This window comes from Oryctolagus cuniculus, chromosome X (genome assembly GCF_964237555.1).
Source record: "Oryctolagus cuniculus chromosome X, mOryCun1.1, whole genome shotgun sequence".
Taxonomy (NCBI): Eukaryota; Metazoa; Chordata; class Mammalia; order Lagomorpha; family Leporidae; genus Oryctolagus; species Oryctolagus cuniculus.
Window position 1 is genome coordinate 68,950,660 of NC_091453.1, and position 22,301 is coordinate 68,972,960.

Below are 22,301 nucleotides of genomic sequence, written 5' to 3' on the forward strand. Positions count from 1 at the left end.
TAGAAATGTTAAGTTCAACAGTTTTCATACATTCCCTTAAGATTGAGTTTGCATAAAACATGTTTGAATGACAAAAAAATCAAGTATACCAATAAATTGTATCTTCATTTCAAATCTCAGAGGTGAATTATTGCATAAAAATTAGTATTGAAACAAAAGAAAAGTGGAAGTTTTTACTTGATATATTTAAAGTTGTGAGGTTATCATAAATGCATTGTTAAACTGTTAAAACTTATAGAACTCCATAGGCAAGTTAACTAGCAACCAAGAGAGATAAAATTATCCTGTAATCTTTGTTACTTCCTTTACTACCATTTCAATTCTCCATCTGGTTCAGGTCACCATGGTTCATCCTATCACCCAAGACCCTGTGAGTAAAACAATCTAAAAAGTAGTACATGATCATTACATTATTAAACTAATAGTTTCGGAAGTACTATACATGTGAACATTGATGATTTTGCAGGAATCCTGCAGTCCTTTTTTTAGGACATTCCTGGAAAGTAAGTAAGCGATTTTTGAAGGGAAAGAAGTTGCAGAACTATTGGCTCTATAATCTAAGGTCTTACTTCTATATCCAGATATTTAATGCCTTTTAAGATAATTTTCCCTTACTTGGTTCAATTGTTGAAAACCCATTGGCTGGCGCCACGGCTCTCTAGGCTAATCCTCCGCCTTGCGGTGCCGGTACACCGGGTTCTAGTCCTGGTTGGGGCGCCGGATTCTGTCCTGGTTGCCCCTCTTCCAGGCTAGCTCTCTGCTGTGGCCAGGGAGTGCAGTGGAGGATGGCCCAAGTGCTTGGGCCCTGCACCCCATGGGAGACCAGGATAAGTACCTGGCTCCTGCCATCAGATCAGCGCAGTGCACCAGCCACAGCGCGCCAGCCATGGCAGCCATTGGAGGGTGAACCAACGGCAAAGGAAGACCTTTCTCTCTGTCTCTCTCTCTCATTGTCCACTCTGCCTGTCAAAAAAAAAAAAAAAAAAAAAAAAGAAAAGAAAAGAAAAGAAAAAGAAAACCCATCACATAATAACTTCATGGACACATAAGCCTCAGACTTCTGAGCAAGGCAAAACATTTTAAGTATTCTGTCTGATGGGAGGAACATAGAAATGGGTCATTCTGCACATAGGTCTCTATGCCAGACCTATGATGGATTACATTAGCACTTTGGAAAGAATGTGACTGCCTGCTCATGAGGAGAGTCTGGTACTTCCAAGGCAGAAGACAGACATTGTGCAAGAGTTCCATTTTCTGAAAAGGGTGTCCTATGGCACGATGCTGCCCTAAGCATGGCATTTCATGAAAGGGTTTCTGCATTTTTATGTGAACAATTGATATAGGCCACAAAGGTTGACAGCCCGGAATTTGCATGTATAGCTGAAAAGCTACCTGGACACCTAGATCTATCGACTAACCATTCTGCTTCTTTATAGTATATCATCCATGACTGACTAAATACACCAGCATGAAATACCATGTTGCATAATATTCAGCCACCTTATGTACAAGTGTGTTAGGCCTGCCAGCAAGAAGTGCTGCAGCTATCTCATAATGATGGATCAAACAGGCTTTCTCCAGCTAGCTTTAAGTCACAGGAATCTTGTCGGCTTATATAACCTGCCTATATACCTAAAAACCCAGAATTCAGGGCATCAGGGAACTGCAAAATGGTCTAGCAAATCCAGATTCACTCCAATCCTTCATTCGATTGGGGAGCACATGTATAGGCATCTGCTGCTAGGAGATAGCCATAATCTGTAAGAACCTAACAGGGTAGGAAATTACATGGTGCTGCTCATACTTGTGTTGATATTTGACTCAGTCCAGGTCCATGACTGAACTATCATCAGAAGCACCCTGGATGATGAGATTCATCCTGGCCTACTGACAATATCAATGACCATAGATTATTCAGGTGTGTCTGCTTTATGAATCACACTGAAAACCAGAGTGCCAGAAAAGAAATAAGAAAATCAATCTACTGGGAAGTCATTTCTGAACAAATGAAAGGAAGTTACTCTGTTAATTTATTTATTGAACAAGTAATTATTGAGCACTTACTATGAGATAGGACTTTGCAGTGGTGAACAAAGTAGAAAAGAATTATTGCTTTGTGGGGCTTACATTCTAAAGCAGGAGACAGAAAATAAATCTAACAAATAATTAAATAAAATAGCATATTTAAAAAGTGACCAACAAGAAGAGGCACTTGCTTACTTCACACAGTAGTTTTGAAAGCACCTGTAGGACTTTATAAAACATTTATCCCTTTTAGGCCTCTGGACCTTTCTCATTAAGATAACCATCATGTCTGATAACAACACAACAGATCATTAGACTTTTATAACTTTTGGATATTTGTATCAGCAGCATTTTTACATTATCATAACTTAAAATTTACTACCACTTCACATCTTGACAGTACCTTTAATATAATTCAAGCATTCTTATTAGTTGTTGTCTCTACAAATGAAAGATATATCCTTTGTATTTCCAGGGGACCAAATGGAAATGTCAAAGTCCAAAGAATTTGGAACTTTGATTTTTTTTAATGACTGTCACAGATGCCTAAAAGGTTTAAAATATCTGGTAAAAGCAGAATCCCTTAACATCATGACATAATATAGACCAGATTTGACCATTGTTATAAAGTGATCACTCAAATGCTTTAGAATAAGTATATTTAAATAAACCATAACTCTTTTAAAACTTAGCTGTTTTTAAACCATCAGAACTTAACAGAGACATTAAGAGAACACAATAGATTACTTCAACAGAACACAAAATCTCTGTCTCTTTGATCATCCCCAAAATCATAAACATAACCTTAAATATAAGAGTTAGCACATGGAAAACTGACTCTATTATGAAGGACTCTCCATCGGTATGTACAGTTTGAACTTTAGACTAACTAAAAATGTTAGATGGCTAACTTTTTTTGTAATAATAGCCTGGCCACACAGAAGACCAAATAGCATAGCCAAAATGATTTCACAGCTAGATTTACTTTGCCATGGGCACAGTAAGCAAGCAAGAACTCCCCTTTCAAACCGAACTAAGGGATAGAAAGTTTTACATAGACAGTGTGAATAAGGTGGCCATCAAGTTTTATGTTAAAGTGAGGGCACATCTTTCTGCCCAGCTTCCAAAGTAACCACCACTGTAGAGGGGACAGCCAACTAAGGTCTGTAATATTGCAGGCAGAACTGTAAATTTCCTTTTAGAGATGCCACCTTCCTTCTATTCAGGCCAGCTCTCCTCCCAGGCCAGCTAGGTAATGGAAGTCAACAGGGTGCCTTCCCTAAGGAGATTGGCACCTCCCTTGTGATGCATCTTCCAGCACTCCATGTGAAGAGATAAATAGATCTGGGCCTCAATCTAGCCAAGCCTTAACTCCCACTTAATTGTTATCAAGCCCCTCTTATCAGTTTCTATTTGCCTCTCAATGGGAAAACTTTCTCATGGTTTGGACAGCACTTTTCCTAGGTCCTCTAATAATGACTCTGCCCTTTGTTTTAAACCTTGTGAATTTAATCTGCTTGTTAGATTCATTTTCTCCAGACTTGAAACAGTGAAATTCTAGATGGCCATGCATATGAAACCTCGGAAGGAAGCAGTTTCTGCAAGCTGCCACTGAGTCCCCCCTAGCGAGGTCACTTCCTGATGGAAGCCTGTCTTAACTGCTACTCTTCCCCTACTCAGCTTGAAGAAGCCAGAGCAGTCATTGTCCTACACCCCCTCAAAGAAGTTAGGGTCCATCCTTCTGGGGGAAGGAATATGAAGAGTCGGGTGGTCCCAGTGGAAATTGATGGTGTAAAATGCTTGTCTCCAAAAGTTATCTTTAATAAGGTTAAAAGTGCCTGCCCCGCTCCTTGGGAGCTTCCAATTTTGCCATGAGAATAGCAAGGGAGTGGCGATTCCATCCTTCTGAGCTCCCAGTTTATAGTAAAAACAAGTTACCTATCCTACCCCTTGGCAGCTAAGATGACAGATCAGGTCTTTGGATGGGTTTCGTCCTTGCTTCGTAACTGAATGTCAAGCTGATTGTCAAGTTTTTTTCTTCCCCAAAATCGTGCTTAAAAACCCCACTACCACCAGCCCCTACAGGTTTTGCCTCTCTTGGAGCCCCCCTCCTGGCCACTCTGCCAAGGAGGTCTCTGACTTAAGTAAATTCTGCTTTTAAATTTAAAAAAGAAGGAGTGCTATGCAGATAAATAAAATGAATGAGACAAAAAGATTAGTTTTAAATATTATCATCAAAGAGAAAGTACTAGTTCACCAAAGATTTGAAGAAGCTTGGAGTAAGAATAGGGAAGAACTCTAGACAAAGGGAACCAGAATTGGGAATTTCAACTCCAATTTAAATTTTGAACTGAAACCTGAGTTATTGTGATAAATAGCAAGTGCATCAGCACAATGCTACCTTGTGGTAATATGCATAAACCTTGCTTTATTTCTGGATATATCCTGATCTATTCACATTCACATAGTGCAAATATCTGTTTGCAATACTACTTTGGCGGCAAACGGGTACCAGCCATTCTACAAGTATAATGACCATTTAGTTTCCCTTTTTTTTAAAAAAAAAAAGTGGGATATTATTTATTGTTTAGAGGAGAGGTCAGCAAACTAGAATCTATGGTCACATCTCATTAACTATATTTTTAATTCAAAATTTTGTTGATAAAATTACAGATTCACATTGAGGTCTAAGAAATAATATAGGGAGATATCATGCATCTCTTATCAAGTTTACTCCCAATAACAGCTCTTAAAATTATATCAGAACCTCTCACACAAAATATTGACATGATGCAATTCTCTGGTCTTACTCATATTTCCTCAGATTTTCATGCACTCATTTGTATCTTTCTTTATGTATTAAGTTCTATACTGTTCTATCACATGCATTCTCTACTTATCCTCAGAAAATACATTCCAAGAACCCCCATGGGATGCCTAAAATGACAGCTAGTACAGAACCCTATAATATTTTTCCTATATCTACATACATACTCAGATTTAAACCTTTTCCCAGGATGAGCATTTGGCATAATAGCTTGAGTAGCCACTTGGGACATTGACATCCCAAATTGGAGTGCCTGGTTTGAGTCCTGGTCCTTCTGCTTCCAATCTGAATTCCAGCTAAAGCACAGCCTGAGAGGCAGTAGATGATAGCTCAGCCACTTGAGTCCCTGCCACCCACGTGAGAGAGCCAGAGTTCCTGGGTCCTTCCTTCAATCTGACACAGTCAGCTTTTACGGGCATTTGGGGAATGAACCAGCAGATAAAACAGATTTCTTTCTCTCTCTCTCTTTCTCTCTCTCTCCCTCCTTCCTTGCTCCATCACTCTCCCTCCCCAACCCCTCCTTTCTTCCCCTCTTCCCTTACAAATAAAATGAAAAAAGAATTTTAAGATAAAACCATCTTTTTTTCCTTAACTAAGCACTTACCATGCAGTGTAGCCACTTATTGTTTGAGATGTGTCAGCAAAACTAGCATAGATTTACAGGGACAGATTTGTTCTTACCATAGAGCTCAGTAACCTCAGCATCCCACTGTCTTTTCTTTCCTTACAAACTTGAGAACTTGAACCATTTCATGTAAAGAGATGAGTTTATAGCATTTCTTTGGTATAACTGAATGCTGTAACATTCAGTTCTGCTATGTCTTTGGAGATTTTATGTACAGTAGTTCCATCAGTTGCTAAGAGAGGCAAGTTGAAATCCTCAACTACACCCATCTCTTTCTCCCTTCAGTTCTATCAGATTTGGCTTCATTTATCTATTTTTGGGTTCTTTTGTTTGATGCACATGCATTTAGGATGATTATGTCTTCCTGGTGTATTAACTCTTTTATCAGTTTCTCTGAAGTCTACCTCAATTGTATATTAACATATAAATGCCTACCTGTTTTACTTTTACTTTTTAAATTAATATTTACCTGGAATATCATTTTTCATCTTTTTACTTTCAACCTACCTATGTCATTGAATTTGAAGTGAATTTCTTGTAAACAACACATAGCTGGGTCATATACAGAATCACATCATTTGAGTTTTTTTTTTGTTACTGGCTTCTTTTATTTAGTGAAACGTTTTGTGAAGCAATGTTTTAAATTTTTTCCTTATTTATTTTCTTTATTTGAAAGGCAGAGAGGCAGAGAAACACACAAAGAGACATCTTCCATCTGCTGGCTTCCTCCTCAAATGCCTGCAACACCCAGGATGGGGCCAGGTCAGAAGCCAGGAGCCCAGAACTCAATCCAGATCTCCCACATGGGTGGTAGGGACTGAAGTACTTGAATCATCACCAGCTACCTCCCAAAGTGTGCACCAAAAGCAGAGGAGCTGGAACTCCAACCAGTGACTCTGTCCCAAGAGGCATCTTAACTGCCACACCAAACACCCACCTAATATAATGCTTTTAACGTTCATCCATGTAGTAGCATGTATCACTACTTTATTCCTTTCTGTTGGCTAAGCAGCATTCCATTGTACTAGTACACCACATATTATCCATTTGTCAGTTGGTGGAGATTTTCTTTCTTTCTAAGTGTTGCCTATGGTGAATAATGCTGTTGTGAACATTCATGTAAAAGTTTTTGAGTGAATATATGTTTTTATTTGTCCTTGGTATAAATCTAGGAATGAAATTACTGAGTCATATGAGATCCTTTCTCTATTTTTAAATTGGGTTATTTGTCTTTTGTTCATGGAATTCTAGGTGTTCTTTATATATTCTACATAAGAGCCCCTTATAAGATATATGAGTTGCAAATATTTCCTATCATTGTACAGGTTTTCCCTTCATTTTGTTGATGATTTTGTTTGTAGCTCAACATATTTTAATTTTATGAAGTCTCGTGTGTCTTTTTCATGGCTTGTGCTTTTGGAGTTCTATCTAAAAAAATCATTGTCTAACTTAAGGTCATGAAGATTTACTCCTATGTTTTAACATAAGAGTTTTATTATTTATCTCTTATTTAGGTCTATGATCCATTTTGAGTTAATTTTTCATCTATCGTGTGAAGAAGCAGTCTAAGTTCATTTGTTTGCATGTAGCTATAAACCCTTTTCAGTATCATTTGTTGAAAACACTATTTTTTTCTTACTGAATTCTTTTTGTATTGTTGTTAAAAATCAGTTAACCGTAAATTCAATGGTCTCTTTCTGGACTCTCAGTTCTATTCCATTGATCTCTATGTCTCTCCCACTGTCTTAATTAATGTTGCTTTGTAATGAGTTTTGAAATTGAGAACTCTGAATCCTTAAACTTTATTCTTATTTTCCAAGATTACTCTCTTCTGGGTTCCTTTAATTTCCACATGAATTTAGATATTGTGTTGAATGTACAGATAAACTGGGGGAGGAAGTTAGCAGAGAATGGGGAGTGATTGCTAACTGGTAATGGGTTTCTTTTGGGGGTGATTTAAATGTTCTAAAATTGATTGTGGTGGTGGTTGCACAACTTCATAATATACAAAAAATTGAACTGTACACTTTAAAAGAATTAATTGTATGATATATAAAGTATATCACAAAATAACTACCTATTAAGATAATAAATGAACAAATCTAATGATGAAATTTGAGGGCCCATTAGCCAAAATTTATAACAGAAGCCAAAACCAAAACTCATTGGAACACTCAAGCTGAATATGAAATCAAATGCTAGTGTCCAAACTCATCATAAAGGTCCTACTCTGCCTGTAATCAGTGCTTATAAACAAAGAACACAATAACACAATCAGGAAATGACAGTACAGCACATAGTATGTTTTCTAATGTTCAATGTTTAGTCAGCTGTTAAGTTTATATTAGAGAAATTTTGCAATATACATAAAACCTGTGCTTTTTAGTGTGACTCTTGTTTGCCAGATGTAAATCTATTCACAGATTCATCATCCAAAGATTCATTCCATTTCTGTATTCATTGTAAAGAGACTTAGATATTTTCATGTTCATGAGAGTAAAAAATAATGTAAATTAAATTTACTAAAGTCCCAAGCTTTCTTATATTTAAAATTTTAATTGAAACAGTGAAGTGAATTGGCAATAAAAACAAAAAAAGAACTATTAACTTAAAAAGTTAATGGTTTTAATTTTTCATACATCAATAAAATTATGTGTCCTACATATAATGGTATATATGCCAAGTGTTTCTAGTCTTGTCTAGTCAACATCTTATAAAAGGAGGCTGTTATTCCACAAATCACCTGACTGACCCATCCAATGGCTTTGTTTGCCTAAATGGTAGCTGGCAAGATCAGGTATTTTATTCATGTTGGACACTCATAAGCTCTCTTCAATCACAGCAGCCTTACTTTGCAGGAGTTTACCTGACTGTATGCAGGGCAATGTCCCACTTCTCTCTAGTCAAGGAAGAAAAAGGAAATGCCACTCTTTCAGCTCACTAAGAAATACATAATACAAATAGATAGTGACTTTTCCAGTTATTAAAAAAAATCTAGGCAGCTGCATTGATCCCTGGGAATAATGCCAGTGGCTCTAACAGAACAATGTTTCTCAAACTGTGACCACACTACTATTGATGTCCACAAGATAATTTGGAGGGATACATTGGCAAATCTTTCAATAATTATTTATTTTACGTGTTCTGAAAAACACGTAATTAGCATAATAAATATGTGTTTTAACAATTATTCATGTTTCTAAAATAAGCAACTTGTCTGAAATGATTAGTAATTACTTCACTTGAATTCTCATCCCTCTTCTTTTGTCTTAACCTTCTCAGTAGGTCTTCTTTAACCCCATTTTCAGACAGTGCTAGTTGCTTCTTATTCTGATACCCATACTACTTTCCACATATTTCTATTATATCACATATCAGATTACATTGTAATTTTGAAGGCACACTTATCTCTGTTAGATTATGTGTTCCTCAAGAAAGAGTCAAATGTTTTTGATCCTCAGTGTCTGGGCAGTGGTAAGTGCTCAACGAATATTTGTGGAACGAATGGATGTGAATTACAACTGTGGTCAGGATAATTACACTCTACAAGCATTGATCTAGTAGCTATTTCTCAGTTGGAGGCAAGATGGTACTATGTCCCTGGGAGAACTGGAAATTTAAAACTGCAAGACAGGAAACCAAACATAATTAATTCTCAATCTAATTAATTACATTAGCAAAATTTTGTATGCTGATTTTTTTTAGCATACTGGACTTTTGAACTAAGATTTAAAGCAGAATTGCTGAAAAGATAAAGGTTAAAATAACTTAAATGTAATCAAAAGCGCACGGGATTTGTAGTCAGACTGATCTGAATTTGAGTTCTGACTCACCAATACTAACTATCATCATCTGTAAATTGAAGAACAGAGAGATAGTTCACATAAAACTTAACATAGTACCTAACACTTAATAAGCCCCAATAAGTGGATGCTGATTTGAATAAATTAACCTGAAAAAAACTAGGAAGTATCTTACTAATAATCTCCAAGTAGTGACTTTAAGTTCTGACCTAAGAGAAAAATGGAAAGAAGTCTAGTTCTCCTCTCTTACCTCATCTCCATCCCTACCCCAATTCTGCCTCATGATAGCATTGTGATCATTACCTTCCCAACTTATGCCAAGCACCAGTCTAAAGCACAGCTGGTCTCTCTCTCTGAAGTTCCTGGTATAGATCTTCCCAATACAAGGAAATAAATCATTTTCTAATTCACACTTTCCAAGTGGCAAGCAGATAATTGTTTATAATTAAAAAGCTTTTTCATCCAATTTCTTCTGGGTTAGAGTAAATCACAAAGCTGTCAAGCCAGGAAAGTACTTAATTAAGCAGAAAAGGTGACAATGAGTCAGTACACTTTGTTAGAAAAATTACAGGCCAAAAATTGAAATAGGAGGCCAATTTCTAGTCTCAACTTTGCTGATAACTTACTTATAAATCTCAGGTCAGTTTCTTCATTGTTTTAGCCTTCAACTTCTTCACCTGTAAATGATAAGTTCTATGTTGGCTCATATTTTGGAAACAACTAAGCTATACCTCACTCACTTACTAAGCCAAAAAAAAAAAAAGGCTGTCCAGAGGAATGAACAAATATTTAACATAAAAAGTAAAAACATTTTCTACACAGTGTTGTGAATGGATATTTTTATACTTTGGGAATGAAAAAATTCTTCTAAGAGAAAACAGACAGAAATCACAAAGAAAAACTGATAAGACTACATACAAACTTAAGTCCTGTATCTGGAAAAATATCACTAAAAAGACTCAAAGGGCTGGCACTGTGGCATAGCACGTAAAGCCACCTCCTGAAGTGCTGGCATCCCATATGGGCGCCAGTTCGTGTCCTGGCTGTTCCACTTCTGATCCAGCTCTCTGCTATGCCCCGGGGAAAGCAGTAGAGAGTGGCCCAACTCCTTGTGCCCCTGAACCTGTATGGGAGATCCAGAGGAAGCTCCTGGCTCCTGGTTTCAGCCTGGCCCAACCCTGATCATTGTGGCCATTTGAGGAGAGAAACAGTGGATGGAAGATTCATTCATTCATTTTCTCTCTCTCTCTCTCTCTCTCTCTCTGCTCTCTGTAGCTCTGTTTTTCAAATAAACATAATGAATTTTTTTAAAAGTCAATTAAAATTTTTAAAAAGCTCAATAGTTGAAAGAGAAAAATCCAATAGAAAAAAATAAAGCATATGGTAAAATAATACACATAATTGAAATACAAAAGTTAAACATTTGAAGTTGTTCAACTGCACTCACAACTAAAGATAGGCAAATCAAAAAGATATTCTATTTCATCCAATTTGAAAAAAATTAATGCATTTTAATGTACTAAATGCTGGCTAAGGTAAGGGAAGTGGGTATGCTTCTGTGTTGGTGAGAGTATAAATTGGTGCTATTCTCCAGTGTTAGATCTTGCCATATGTCTCTAAGGCACTTCTGTTCCAACCATTTTCAAAGATGACCCTCTCACATTATTCCCATTATCTAATCTGGCATTCCATGGCTATATTTCACTCTGGGACATGATGTGCAAATAGGTACATTGGTTTCACCATTCCAGTTCCTGTCCTCGCCTCTACTTTATGAAAAGTTCAAAGTCTCCTTCAACATGACTCTTTCCTCTCTTCTGCTCTTTTGAGTCCTGTCCTCTCTTTGATAAATAAGTTTTACAAATTCCAAGAATCTAGCCCATGTAATTCTCAAAGCATACTGTCAGAAACTGGCTTAAGGAAAGAAACAAAGACTTGACCAAATTCTTGAAATGGAAACAAAGCACAAATTAACGTGTTTAAAAAGATTTATTTATTTATCTGAAAGGTAGAGCTACAGAGAGGCAGAGGCAGAGAGAGATAGATCTTCCACCCACTGGTTCACTCCCCAGATGGCCACAATGGCCTGAGCTGAGCTGATCTGAAGCCAGGAGCCAGGAGCTTCTTCCAGGTCTCCCACAGGGATGCAGGGGCCCAAGGACTTGGGCCATCTTCTACTGCTTTCCTAGGCCATAGCAGAGAGCTGGATCAGAAGTGGAGCAGCCGGGACTCAAACTGGCTCCCATATGGGATGCTGGCTCTTCAGGCATCGGCCTCACCCGCTACACCACAGTGCTGGCCCTGGCAAATTGACATTTAATAAAATTATCCTTCCACAGGATAATTATGACCAAATATAATAGGGTACTATCTCTTATGGGCAAAAGTTAGCATAAACTCACAAAATCATGTTGCTGTTTTCAAGAGCTACACAAATATTAATAGTTTCCACAGAGCATCTCATGAACCAAACTACCATGTGTCGTACATGCTTATTTGATTACTTTAAAATCTCCAGTGTGGGCCTCAATCCAGGAAAAATTACACACTGAATGGCACTTACTCTAACAATAAATTTGGACATGAACTAGAACATAAAAACAAAAGGGAAACAGAAAGAGTAATTATATTCTCACTTTAACCTGAATCAACCATAGGTCCATATAAAGTAGACTAAGCAATGAATAATCCACAAATAAACTATTTAATGAATATATTTTTTTAAAAAAATCATCTTATTTCATCTTATTTTCATTTAAGTGATTTAACCATGAAACCAAGAGTTCCATTCCAATGATATGTTTTATCAGGAATTTAACCATGAAAGAGTTCCAACAATATGTTTAGTTTATTGGAAATAATGAAAATATGTAAGTGTAGATTTATACTATTGTCATTAAAATATGTAAGAATTGAGCATGCCCATTAGCTTGAATGGTTACTCGACTCGTTGCAATATAAAATTCTCACGTTTTAAGTAGGTGTAAAATGAATGGAACTGTTAGCTATTATTTAACAAAGAGTGTGAATATAGACTGATTTAATAGAAAGAACATTAAAACAAGCAAAAAAGAATGATTTCTTGAAAAACAAGTAAATGGACACACCTTACAATATTTTCTACCATGTCATTAAACTATAAGAACACAGAGATGTATATAAATGATCCCCCAGATAATTACTCTTAAGAGAAAATTTCTCAATGATTCTTCCCTGATGGATCTCCCTTTCTCCTTTTCTCCCTCCATTCTGTCTTTGTTATATCCTCTGGAGCATTTGAAGACTTGAACACTTTTGTTGAACAGCTATTTGTCAATTTTTCCTTTTGAAAGAATATGCAGTTAATGGTAAAAATAGTATAGATTGTCAATATCTTACAAACAAGAAAACCTAATTGAGTTCTACTACTGTATCAGAGCTTTCATATCCACAGTTTTAAAATTGAAGAAAAATATTTTTACCTTTGTCATATCTCAAATTTGTTCTAAATTAAAACAAGTTACTAGTTCCGATTCATGGCCCATGTGTTTTAAGTAACTTATAACAAAACAAACTAATTTCCAGGGATATATGGAACTTACTATAAAATGATTTGATAAATAAGGCTATAAATGGTTAGATAAAGGCCAAACCTGAAAAGAGAATAAAAAAATCTTAGCATGATGTAAAAGAGAATTAGTTGATACGGACATCTTAAAAATCCAACATTTAGCTTTAACTTCTGGTTAAATGGCATCAGTTTCTTAATTTGAATGTATTTTTTAGTGAAGATGCTGATTTCTGATACACAATCTATATGACAGATCAGCACTATTTTCTCAGTGAAGGGTGACTGTTTCTAAATGTTAACACAGAGGAAGAGATAGAGAATATCTCTTCCATTTGCTGGTTTGCTCCTCAAATGATCCCAACAACCAGGCCTGGGCCAGGCTGAAGTCATGAGCCAGGAACTCTGTCTGGTTAGGGTGAGTATCAGGGACCCAAGTACCTGAGCTACCACTTGCTATCTTCCACAGGGCACATTATCAGGAAGACAGATTAGAAGCAGAACTGGGACTCAAACCCAGAAACGAGGATATGGGCTGCTGGTGTCCTAGTAGTATCTCAACCGCTGGGCCAGATGCCTGCCCTTAGGTTGATTCTTTCCTTTTTTACAGGCAGAGTGGACAGTGAGAGAGAGAGAGAGAGAGAGAGACAGAGAGAAAGGTCTTCCTTTTGTCGTTGGTTCACCCTCCAATGGCCGCCGCGGCCGAAGCCAGGAGCCAGGTGCTTCTCCTGGTCTCCCATGCGGGTGCAGGGCCCAAGCACTTGGGCCATCCTCCACTGCACTCCCGGGCCATAGCAGAGAGCTGGCCTGGAAGAGGAGCAACCGGAACAGAATCCGGCGCCCCGACCGGGACTAGAACCCGGTGTGCCAGTGCTGCTAGGTGGAGGATTAGCCTAGTGAGCCACGGCGCTGGCCTTCCAATCAACCCTCTCTAATGGACAATTGACCTACACGGAAAACCTGATCTTTTCCCAAAAATAGACTTTTGCCGCACGTAGGCAGCCTGGGACATTTATCAAAGTTTTGTTTTTCTTATTTTTGTTAGAGTAAGCAGCATTAGTGAACCTTGTAAGGAGATAGAAGAAGGCTGCAGCATTAAAGTAGATTAAAATATATAAAGCTAAGATATAATTTCTTTAAACCAAAGATGTTATTGTCTCAATGTACCACCCACAATATTCATACAACTTGTAGAAATGTCTTAACTTACATCTCAGAATTTTATAAACTATGGATCAATGCCTGTGCTTCTATAAGATAAGGCTGATGGTTAAACATTAGAAAAGTACTAAGATTTAAGAAGTCTTACATTTCCTTTCTCAAAGTCATGGCCCAGCACAGAGAGTTTTTCCTGCCACTAGCTGTCCTGAGACGGTTGTGTGGCCTTTACCCTTTTTTGTTCTGGGTCCCATTGTGTAGTCTAGGGAAGAGCAGCTGCTGTGACTCTGTTGTTCCCACCCAGGTCCTGTGGTCAGGGCAAGGGGGGCAAGGCTCCTACCCAGCTGGCCAGGAGTGTTGCTTCTCTGGGACTCTAGACCATGGGTTTCCAGAGGCCCCTCAGGGAGGGTTTGCAACAGCCCTGGGTTGTCACACTGTCAGGTTTCTTGTGGTTGTAGGACTTGGTTTTTATTACTAAAGTGGAAATTAAATGCTTTTAAAAAGTTTAAAAAATAAAATTAAGTCTCATATTTCATGCAAAAATACACAAAAAATTAAATTCTTTAGAATGTAGTAAATCTATTGGAAATTTTCTAGGAGGGTAGATTTCAAATACACTTACAACAAAAAGTTTTGTTGATGTTACTCTTTCATTGTATATATGTGCATCAAAATATGTTATACACCTTATATATATATAAACTTTTTAAAGATTTATTTTTTTATTTGAGAGTCAGAGTTATAGAGAGAGGGAGAGAGAGAGAGCAGAGAAGTCATCCATCTGCTGGTTCACTTCCCAGATGGCCATAGCAGCCAGAGCTGGGCCAATCTGAAGCCAGTAGCCAGGAGCTTCTTCAGGGTCTTCAATGTGAGTGCAAGGACCCAAGCACTTGGGCCATCTTCTACTGCTTTCCCAGGAGCATTAGCAGAGAGCTGGATCAGAAGTAGAGCAGCAGGGGCTCGAACTGGCATGCTTATGGGATGTTGGTACCACAGGTGGAGGCTTAACCTACTGCACAACAGCACTGGCCCCTACAATTATTTTTTAACTTAGAAGAAATAAGTCATATTGAAAACAGCTGGTGTTCAGTGCAGCACTTAAAATGCTGTGTGGGATGTTTATGTCCCACATTGGGATGCTTCAGTTCAAGTCCCTACTCTACTTTCTATCCAACTTCTTGCTGATTTGCATCTTGGGAGCCAGCAAGCAATGGCTCAAGTAGTTGAGTCTCTGCCACCCAAGTGGGAGACCTGGATTGAGTTCTTGGCTCCCAGCTTTGGCCTGGCCCAGCCATGGCTACTTGGGGGCATTTGGAGAGTGAATCAGCAGATGGAAGATCTTCCCCTCCCCCCACTACTTCACCTTCCAAATAATGTAAATAAAAAATAAATATTTAATAAATAGATAAATTTAAGGAAATCAGAAATCTTTGCAGCTAAAATAAGAAAGTTTGAAACTTTTAAAGTTTATGAGGACATCTATTGGAAGTTGGAAATCTTCAAATAACTTTTAGCCAATAAGAAAGTTCATCCACAATTTTATTTGAAAATCTCTCTGCTGGCAAATGGAAGAGGAAAATATGAACAAGTATTTGGCAAGTTCAAAGCTAAAAACCCCCATATGCTGAAATTACTTTAGACTAGAAAGAAATAGGAAAATTAAAAGGCAAAAATAGTTCTTTGATCCATTTTTTCCCCTTTCATGAGATACTTGAAAACTGACTAGAGGATTCCGGTTTAAGATCATAGATGGGGGCCAGTGTAGTGGTATAGCAGAGTTAAGCCACAGCCTGCAATGCTGGCATCCCATATGGACGCTGGTTCAAGTCCTGGCTGCTCCACTTCCTATGCAGCTCCCTGCTAATGCACCTGGGAAAGCGGAAGATGGCCCAAGTGCTTGAATCCCTGCAGTCATGTGAGAGACTCAAATGAAATTCCAAGCTCCTGGCTTTGGCCAGGCCCAGTCCCGGCTGTTGAAGATATTTGGGGAGTGAACCAGTGGAAGGAAGATATTCTCTCTCTCCCCTCCCCTATCCTCCTCTGCCTTTCAGAGAAATAAATATTCATCTTTAAAAAGAAAGATCATAGATGAATGGAGGATCCAGTAAATCATCAAAGGTGCATTGAAACGGGTTGATGGAAATCTTCTTCTTGAGTGTTAGTAACTGAGATTGAGTAGAATTTTTATTTACTGAATACATCATATAGTCACACTTGCATAACTTCCATAATTGCTAATCCCACAACCATAGGTAAAATTTTTAGAACAAAAATGGAAAAAATGCTCAACTTTTAAGATTTATTTATTTATTTTTGTTTATTTGAGAGGCAGAGAGATAGGGCAGAGAGTGAGGGCAAGAAAGAGAGGTAGAGTTAGTGATAGAAGTAGAGATAGAGGTAGAGATAGAGAGCACATCTATCTGGTGGTTCACTCCCCAGATGTCCAAAATAACCAAGACTAGGCCAGGCCAAATGTCAGAGCTGGCAATTCAGTCTAGGTCTCCCATTGGGTAGCAGATGCCTAACTGCTTGATCCATCACCTGCTACCTCCTAGGGTGCATATTAGCAGGAAGCTGAAATCAAGAGTGCAGCTAGAACTCAAATCCAGATACTGTGATATGGGATGTGGGCTCTTCACAGCTAAACCAAATATACGTCTCTGCACTACTTTTAATAGATGAGCCTGGACAAGTCATTAAACTTCTCTGGGATTCAGTTTATTTATCTATATTTAAAGAGTACCGAACCGGAAGATAGCTAGTCTTCTCTAGGCTGTAATATCCAAGACCCTAAAATATCATTCTCTTAAATTATTATTTAAAAGTTGTTGGAAAATTTGCAAGTAGGCACATACAATTTACTATGTCTTTTTTTGCTCTTAGAAAGCAGTCCCATTCATTTTTACCATTGAAAATACATTTTTCAGATCCATTATATCAGGGATCACTCACCAATTCAGTATTTTATGAGTCTTGGGCCTGCTGTGAATAAACATAGGAAATAGGAAGCTTGGCATCCTAAGGATTATAGTTTTTCTAGAGTCACTCTCAGCTAAGTGCCATCATCAATCTAAGTAAATTCCTCTTATCAATCATAAACAAGGCTCAGAAATAAGTACAATGATACATTTGCCTCACTGTGTACTTACCATTTATTTTGCTCTCTTTAAACACTGACCAACAATATATTTAAAACAAAAACACAATGTTTTAATTATATGGCAGAAGTCTTGCATTATTATTATTTGATAACAATATTAAGACATTTTCTATGGTTTTTAGGAAGAAGTATAGTGATGGATGGGGTCAAAATAAAAGATATTTTAATACAGAAAGCTAAATATTTATTTCTAATCAATCAGTACTTTTCAAATCTCATTTTATGCAAAGCAGTATATTTGGGATACTTTTAATTATATGTAATTTTAAACTATTAATATATGGAACATTTGGAGACTTATTTTATCTTGATTAACATCCCTTTTATCATAACACATAATCTTAATACTGTATTTTAGATTCTCTGTCTGAAACATTTTCATGTTAATGCCTATAATCTGATTTTTTTTCACATATTTTTGTGCCATTTTCTACTAATTATTACCTGAACATGCTAGAGCTCCAGTAACTTCTGAGAGTGCTATCAGGTATGCTTAATAGTCCGGAGAACTAGGAAGTTCTGTGAAAAACAGCTAGGAGATCAACATTTATAGTCATTAATAAATAAAATGTAAATTTAGAGGCTGGCGCTGCTGCTCACTAGGCTAATCCTCCGCCTTGCGGCGGCGGCACACCAAGTTCTAGTCCTGGTTGGGGCGCTGGATTCTGTCCCGGTTGCCCCTCTTCCAGGCCAGCTCTCTGCTGTGGCCAGGGAGTGCAGTGGAGGATGGCCCAGGTGCTTGGGCCCTGCACCGACATGGGAGACCAGGAGAAGCACCTGGCTCCCAGCTTCGGATCAGCGCGGTGCACCGGCCGCAGCAGCCACTGGAGGGTGAACCAACGGCAAAGGAAGACCTTTCTCTCTGTCTCTCTCTCACTGTCCACTCTGCCTGTCCAAAAAAAAAAAAATGTAAATTTAGAAAACAAAAGGATCCAGTAAAAAGTCTCACTTTGACAATTATACAAAAATGGAATTTTAACTGTGGAATAATTTATCAGTTTTAGAAAAACTTCATTAAGGAAGTAAATTCTACAGAATGTATGTATAGCATGATGTGCTGAAAACATTTATGGAAAAGAAAGTATATACAAGTTAGAATTAATGTGAAGAAGCAGGATTAAGTGGTTGAGGAAACAGTGGAAAAACATCAAACTTGCTTGATGTCATATTAGTGCTACATATGAGTGCTACCATTTACATTCTACTGGTTAAAGTTTTCTTTGTCAAAAAGTTATTTGGATTGGGACTGAAAACTTTGGTAGATGTTTGCTAGGTAAAGATATAAGAGAATGAGACTGCAGTCAGACAAAACAAAGCAAAGGCACAGAGTCTAAACCAGGTTAGCTGGTACAAAAAAACTACTCTTGATTAAAGGTTAGAAAGAACATGGGACTTTGAGGAGTGAAGAAATAGAGGAACGCTGCACACATAACAAAATTTTCTTATACATGCATGACTTTTTTTTTTCAATTTACTAAGACATAAATCACAGTTACAACATGTTAGACTGCATGGAGGAAAATCTGACCAAAAAATGGAACTGCTGACAAACAGAGGAATTTGAGAGCTCACTGATTAGCACATTTTGCATTGCCTCCAACCTCTAAGCCTTACCTCCCAGAGCTCCTCATGATCATTTGTTTCAATCCACTGGGACTAAGCGCTCTGTTCCCCGAGCGAGTACAAACTTTTCCTGCCCCTGCATTTGTTGTAACATAGCAATCTATCCAAAAAGTTCACAGTCAAGACAAATGTCTCAACAAAAGCCTTTTCCAACTATCTCCTTTGAAAACATCCTTCTCTCCTGTTTTATTATTGAATTTAGATTACACCACTGATACAATACAAGTAATTTTGATTTGTAAATATGTATGCATCTGTTTGCTCTATCCTGAAAAATTATAAAAATCCTTAAGGGCAGAAACAGTGTAATGCAACTTTGCATGCCACAGGGTTTTGCATTTTCATAAGCTAGTTTACGAAAACAAAATCCAACTCACAAACTAAATCAGAATTTGTTGAATGGATGCATTTCAGTGCTGACACATTTTAATTCTGTTTTTTTTCCTTATCCATTTGAGTCCATCTTATATTTCTCATGCATACCTTCTATTTAATTCATGGACAGTAAGATTATTGGAACACATCTGGGCTTTCTCAACAATGCTTTCACTGTAAGGGACTTCAAGAGCTTTGAGGGATGATCCCCAGTAACTGCGGGCAAAGTAAGCAACTTAATCGTCTTTCTGATTTGTCTATTTGAATCAGAATGCAATATGAAGGAGGCAGAGGGAAACTGAGCTGCCATTAGACACTCTTATCCTACCTGATCTGTTTAATTCCACACTATAGGTGTTGGAGAACACTGGGTGAACATAATACACATGATGGGATCTTCAATTATGTTTATAATTTGAAGGGATGGTTTGGTATTCTGTAACAACCATTGTATTCATCTTTTAAACTAAAGGTTCCGATTTTTTAAACCCAGATGAACACCAACAGAATTTTTTCTTAATTGTTCAAAATGTTAGCTTTCTTTTTAGATTTACCTTCTGGAATAGGGATAGGGGCTGTTTGGGGGAACCCTTTTAAACACTTAGTGCTCACAACAACCAAAGCAAGGCTCCTCTGAAAAAAGTCTATGGGGAACAAGGCCCTCCATTTTAACTAGAGCTACTCCCAAATACCTGATTTGCTGGTTTCTACCACAACTCCCACATCTTCAGGTGTCAGAAGCTGATTCTAGAAGGCAGCAAGATGCCTCTTAGAGTAGAAAGCTCTCCTAACGTGGCTGTGATTAGGGTGAGGCTGGGGGGACATTCTTTAGGCCCAAAAAATTAAGCAGTCGCCCCCAAACTCAGCAAGTAAATAATAATTTAATGCAACGCTTTAAAAGATCAAACTAGTAGAAAAAAAAATCTGTGACGAACAAAATATCAAGATTTCACATAAAGACAGGATCTTAACCTGCACTTGCACGGCTCACCTCAGTCATTCACCCCAAATTCGTGACAAAATTTAAATTGTGCACCAGAGTTGAGTACCTCAATCGCCTCTTGCTAATCCAGACTATGAGTCCTAAACACTTTCATGAGAGGCACTTTCCTGAGACCATTCACTAAATGCCACCTTTGGAATAAAAATCTACCGGATCATTGCTTTTCCTCTGGACAGATCTCTGCTATTACAAACTTCCCGCTGGCTCTCATTGAATTTTTGGTGGACTCTCTCCAAGTGGGATAACGGTATTTAATCGGTATCCCCGCCTCCACGAGCCTTCTGTTCTTCCAACTCCCAGTTTTTTACTGCTTTCCACCTGCGGGAGGCGCGCCATTTTGGCACCCTCTTCCTGCCACGATCTTAATTCTGCTTTGGCGGGAAGTTCTCACAACCATAAAAACATCTCCACTCTCCCACTCTCCGAATCCGTGCTGCTATCTATTCATCTTCACCCTCCCGCCAAAGGTGACTGGGAAAGACAGTAGCTCAGACTCAACCCTCTTTCAAAAGCACTTTTCCCTCTTTGGAAGACAGAAAGGTGTGGGTATGGGAGACTGTAGAGAAAGGAACTACTGTGGCTTTCGAATGTCATTAGAACACTAACGAAAAAAAAAATCAAGACAACTCTGGCTTTGCAACGGATCTTTTCCCCGAACACTTTGCGCGTACTAATTCCGCGTGCTTCTTTGCTCCACCGGCGGTCAGAACCGGCAGCGTAGGAAGGTTTCGGGCAAGTCTGTGGGCCACGCCCCCCAGAGCCGGCCACCTATCCTTATTGGTCTGACAGCCTGTCACTCCAATCTAACTCCCACTCCGGCTAACCACTCACGTAGTTTGGTTGCGTCTTGGCGTGTTTAATGTTGCCAATAACGAGGGATTTTTTTTTTTTTTTTTTTTTTTTGGGAGACGAGTACAGGTCGTGCTGCAATTAGTTCATTGAAAACTCAGTTGCTGTTGGAGCGGTCGGGCAGAGACTGCTCTGGGCTTTTTTCCTGGTGATTGTTAAGATCTCCTCTAGAGAGCTACGACAATGCCCAAAAGAAAGGTAAGTGAAATGGGAAGGTAGGAGGGGGAATATCTGCTGAAATGCATATTTCCTAATAGGCAGAGATTTTTTTCAAGCGTTTTGGCTTCTAGTTTGATTTTGTGATGTAGTGAATGGAATAGGAGGGAAGGGCAAAGAGCATTCGGTGTAAGGTTTAGGATGGTCTCGCATGCAACTGGTAGTTCACTTTTGACGTGTTTTGTTTAAGGGAAAGAATCGCTGGAGAGGTGTCTCCATGCTGAATTACAAACAGCCATAGCGCTGTGCTGTCGCTTCCTACCCCACCCCCCTCCCTCCGCTTACCCTATTGGAGAACACTTCGCCTCCCAGCCGCACTTCCAGGCACCAGTTTCTTCCTCTGTCTCCGTCTTTTCTCCGGGAACCGTCCCGTGTGGGGGAACGAAAGCCACGGCTTTCTCCGGTGTTTGCCTTTGTTCTTCCCGTTTTCTTTTTCCTTTTTTTTTTTCTCCCTTCCCTCCTCCACTTCTTGTCATGCCAGATGGCTATGCAATGGTAATCCTGTGCCATTAGGCGGCGCAGACTTCAAACTGTCCTAGAGACCGGAGAGATTCACCGCTGTAATTAGAAACTTTAGGGCTCAAGGATCTGGCGCTCTCTGGGCTCTTTAGCTAAACGAGGAAAGGTGGTAAGAATCGCGTCTATGAACTGTTGACCACGTTGGGGTAACGTGAATGTTTTCACTTTACACACACAGCGTTGGTCTGGACTGTTCAAGGGGTACAGGTCTTCTGGGAATCCTCACTTCAAAATTCCTGCCTCCACTCAGACGGGAAATAAATTCACACTCGGTGTTTGTTTTTTTGCTGAGTCCCTTACAAGTGAAATCAAACACTTTCTTGCTTGGCAAAACCGTAAAACGATGTGCTATGCACGGTATTGTGATTATTTTTATATTATTCATATTAATCTGCCTTTCCTATTCCTAGAACGTAGTAATAAGACTGAAATTCCCCGGTGCCCTGGGGCTGTATGAATCATGCAGTAGCTTGATAATTCCCAGGCTGAAGGGCTACTCTGATACGGAAAGCAACCGTTTGTAATCACCATCCCCCTTTCTGAGATTCCCGCCGCCGTGCTTTTCTGAGCT

The 22,301-nt window shown here is 38.6% G+C and overlaps 1 protein-coding gene and 1 long non-coding RNA gene across 5 annotated transcripts in view; one reads left to right on the forward strand and one right to left on the reverse strand.

The window, feature by feature from the left end:
* HMGN5 (high mobility group nucleosome binding domain 5) overlaps positions 1-22,301 on the forward strand; it is a 68,508-nt gene that overhangs the window by 39,249 nt on the left and 6,958 nt on the right. For 2 of the 4 annotated variants that reach the window (XM_008272973.4, XM_051827381.2), the window contains one exon: positions 21,055-21,193. In XM_008272973.4, the coding sequence (XP_008271195.1) occupies positions 21,179-21,193 (15 nt within the window). In that variant the 5' untranslated portion in view covers positions 21,055-21,178. The remainder of the gene's footprint in view (positions 1-21,054; positions 21,194-22,301) is intronic. The other 2 variants (XM_051827382.2, XM_051827380.2) reach the window with 1 other exon arrangement.
* Positions 11,251-21,748, reverse strand: LOC138847666 (uncharacterized). Its single transcript, XR_011385578.1, has 2 exons — positions 21,497-21,748; positions 11,251-11,581 (listed from the first exon to the last, which is right to left on the reverse strand). It is a non-coding gene; the product is annotated as an uncharacterized lncRNA (long non-coding RNA).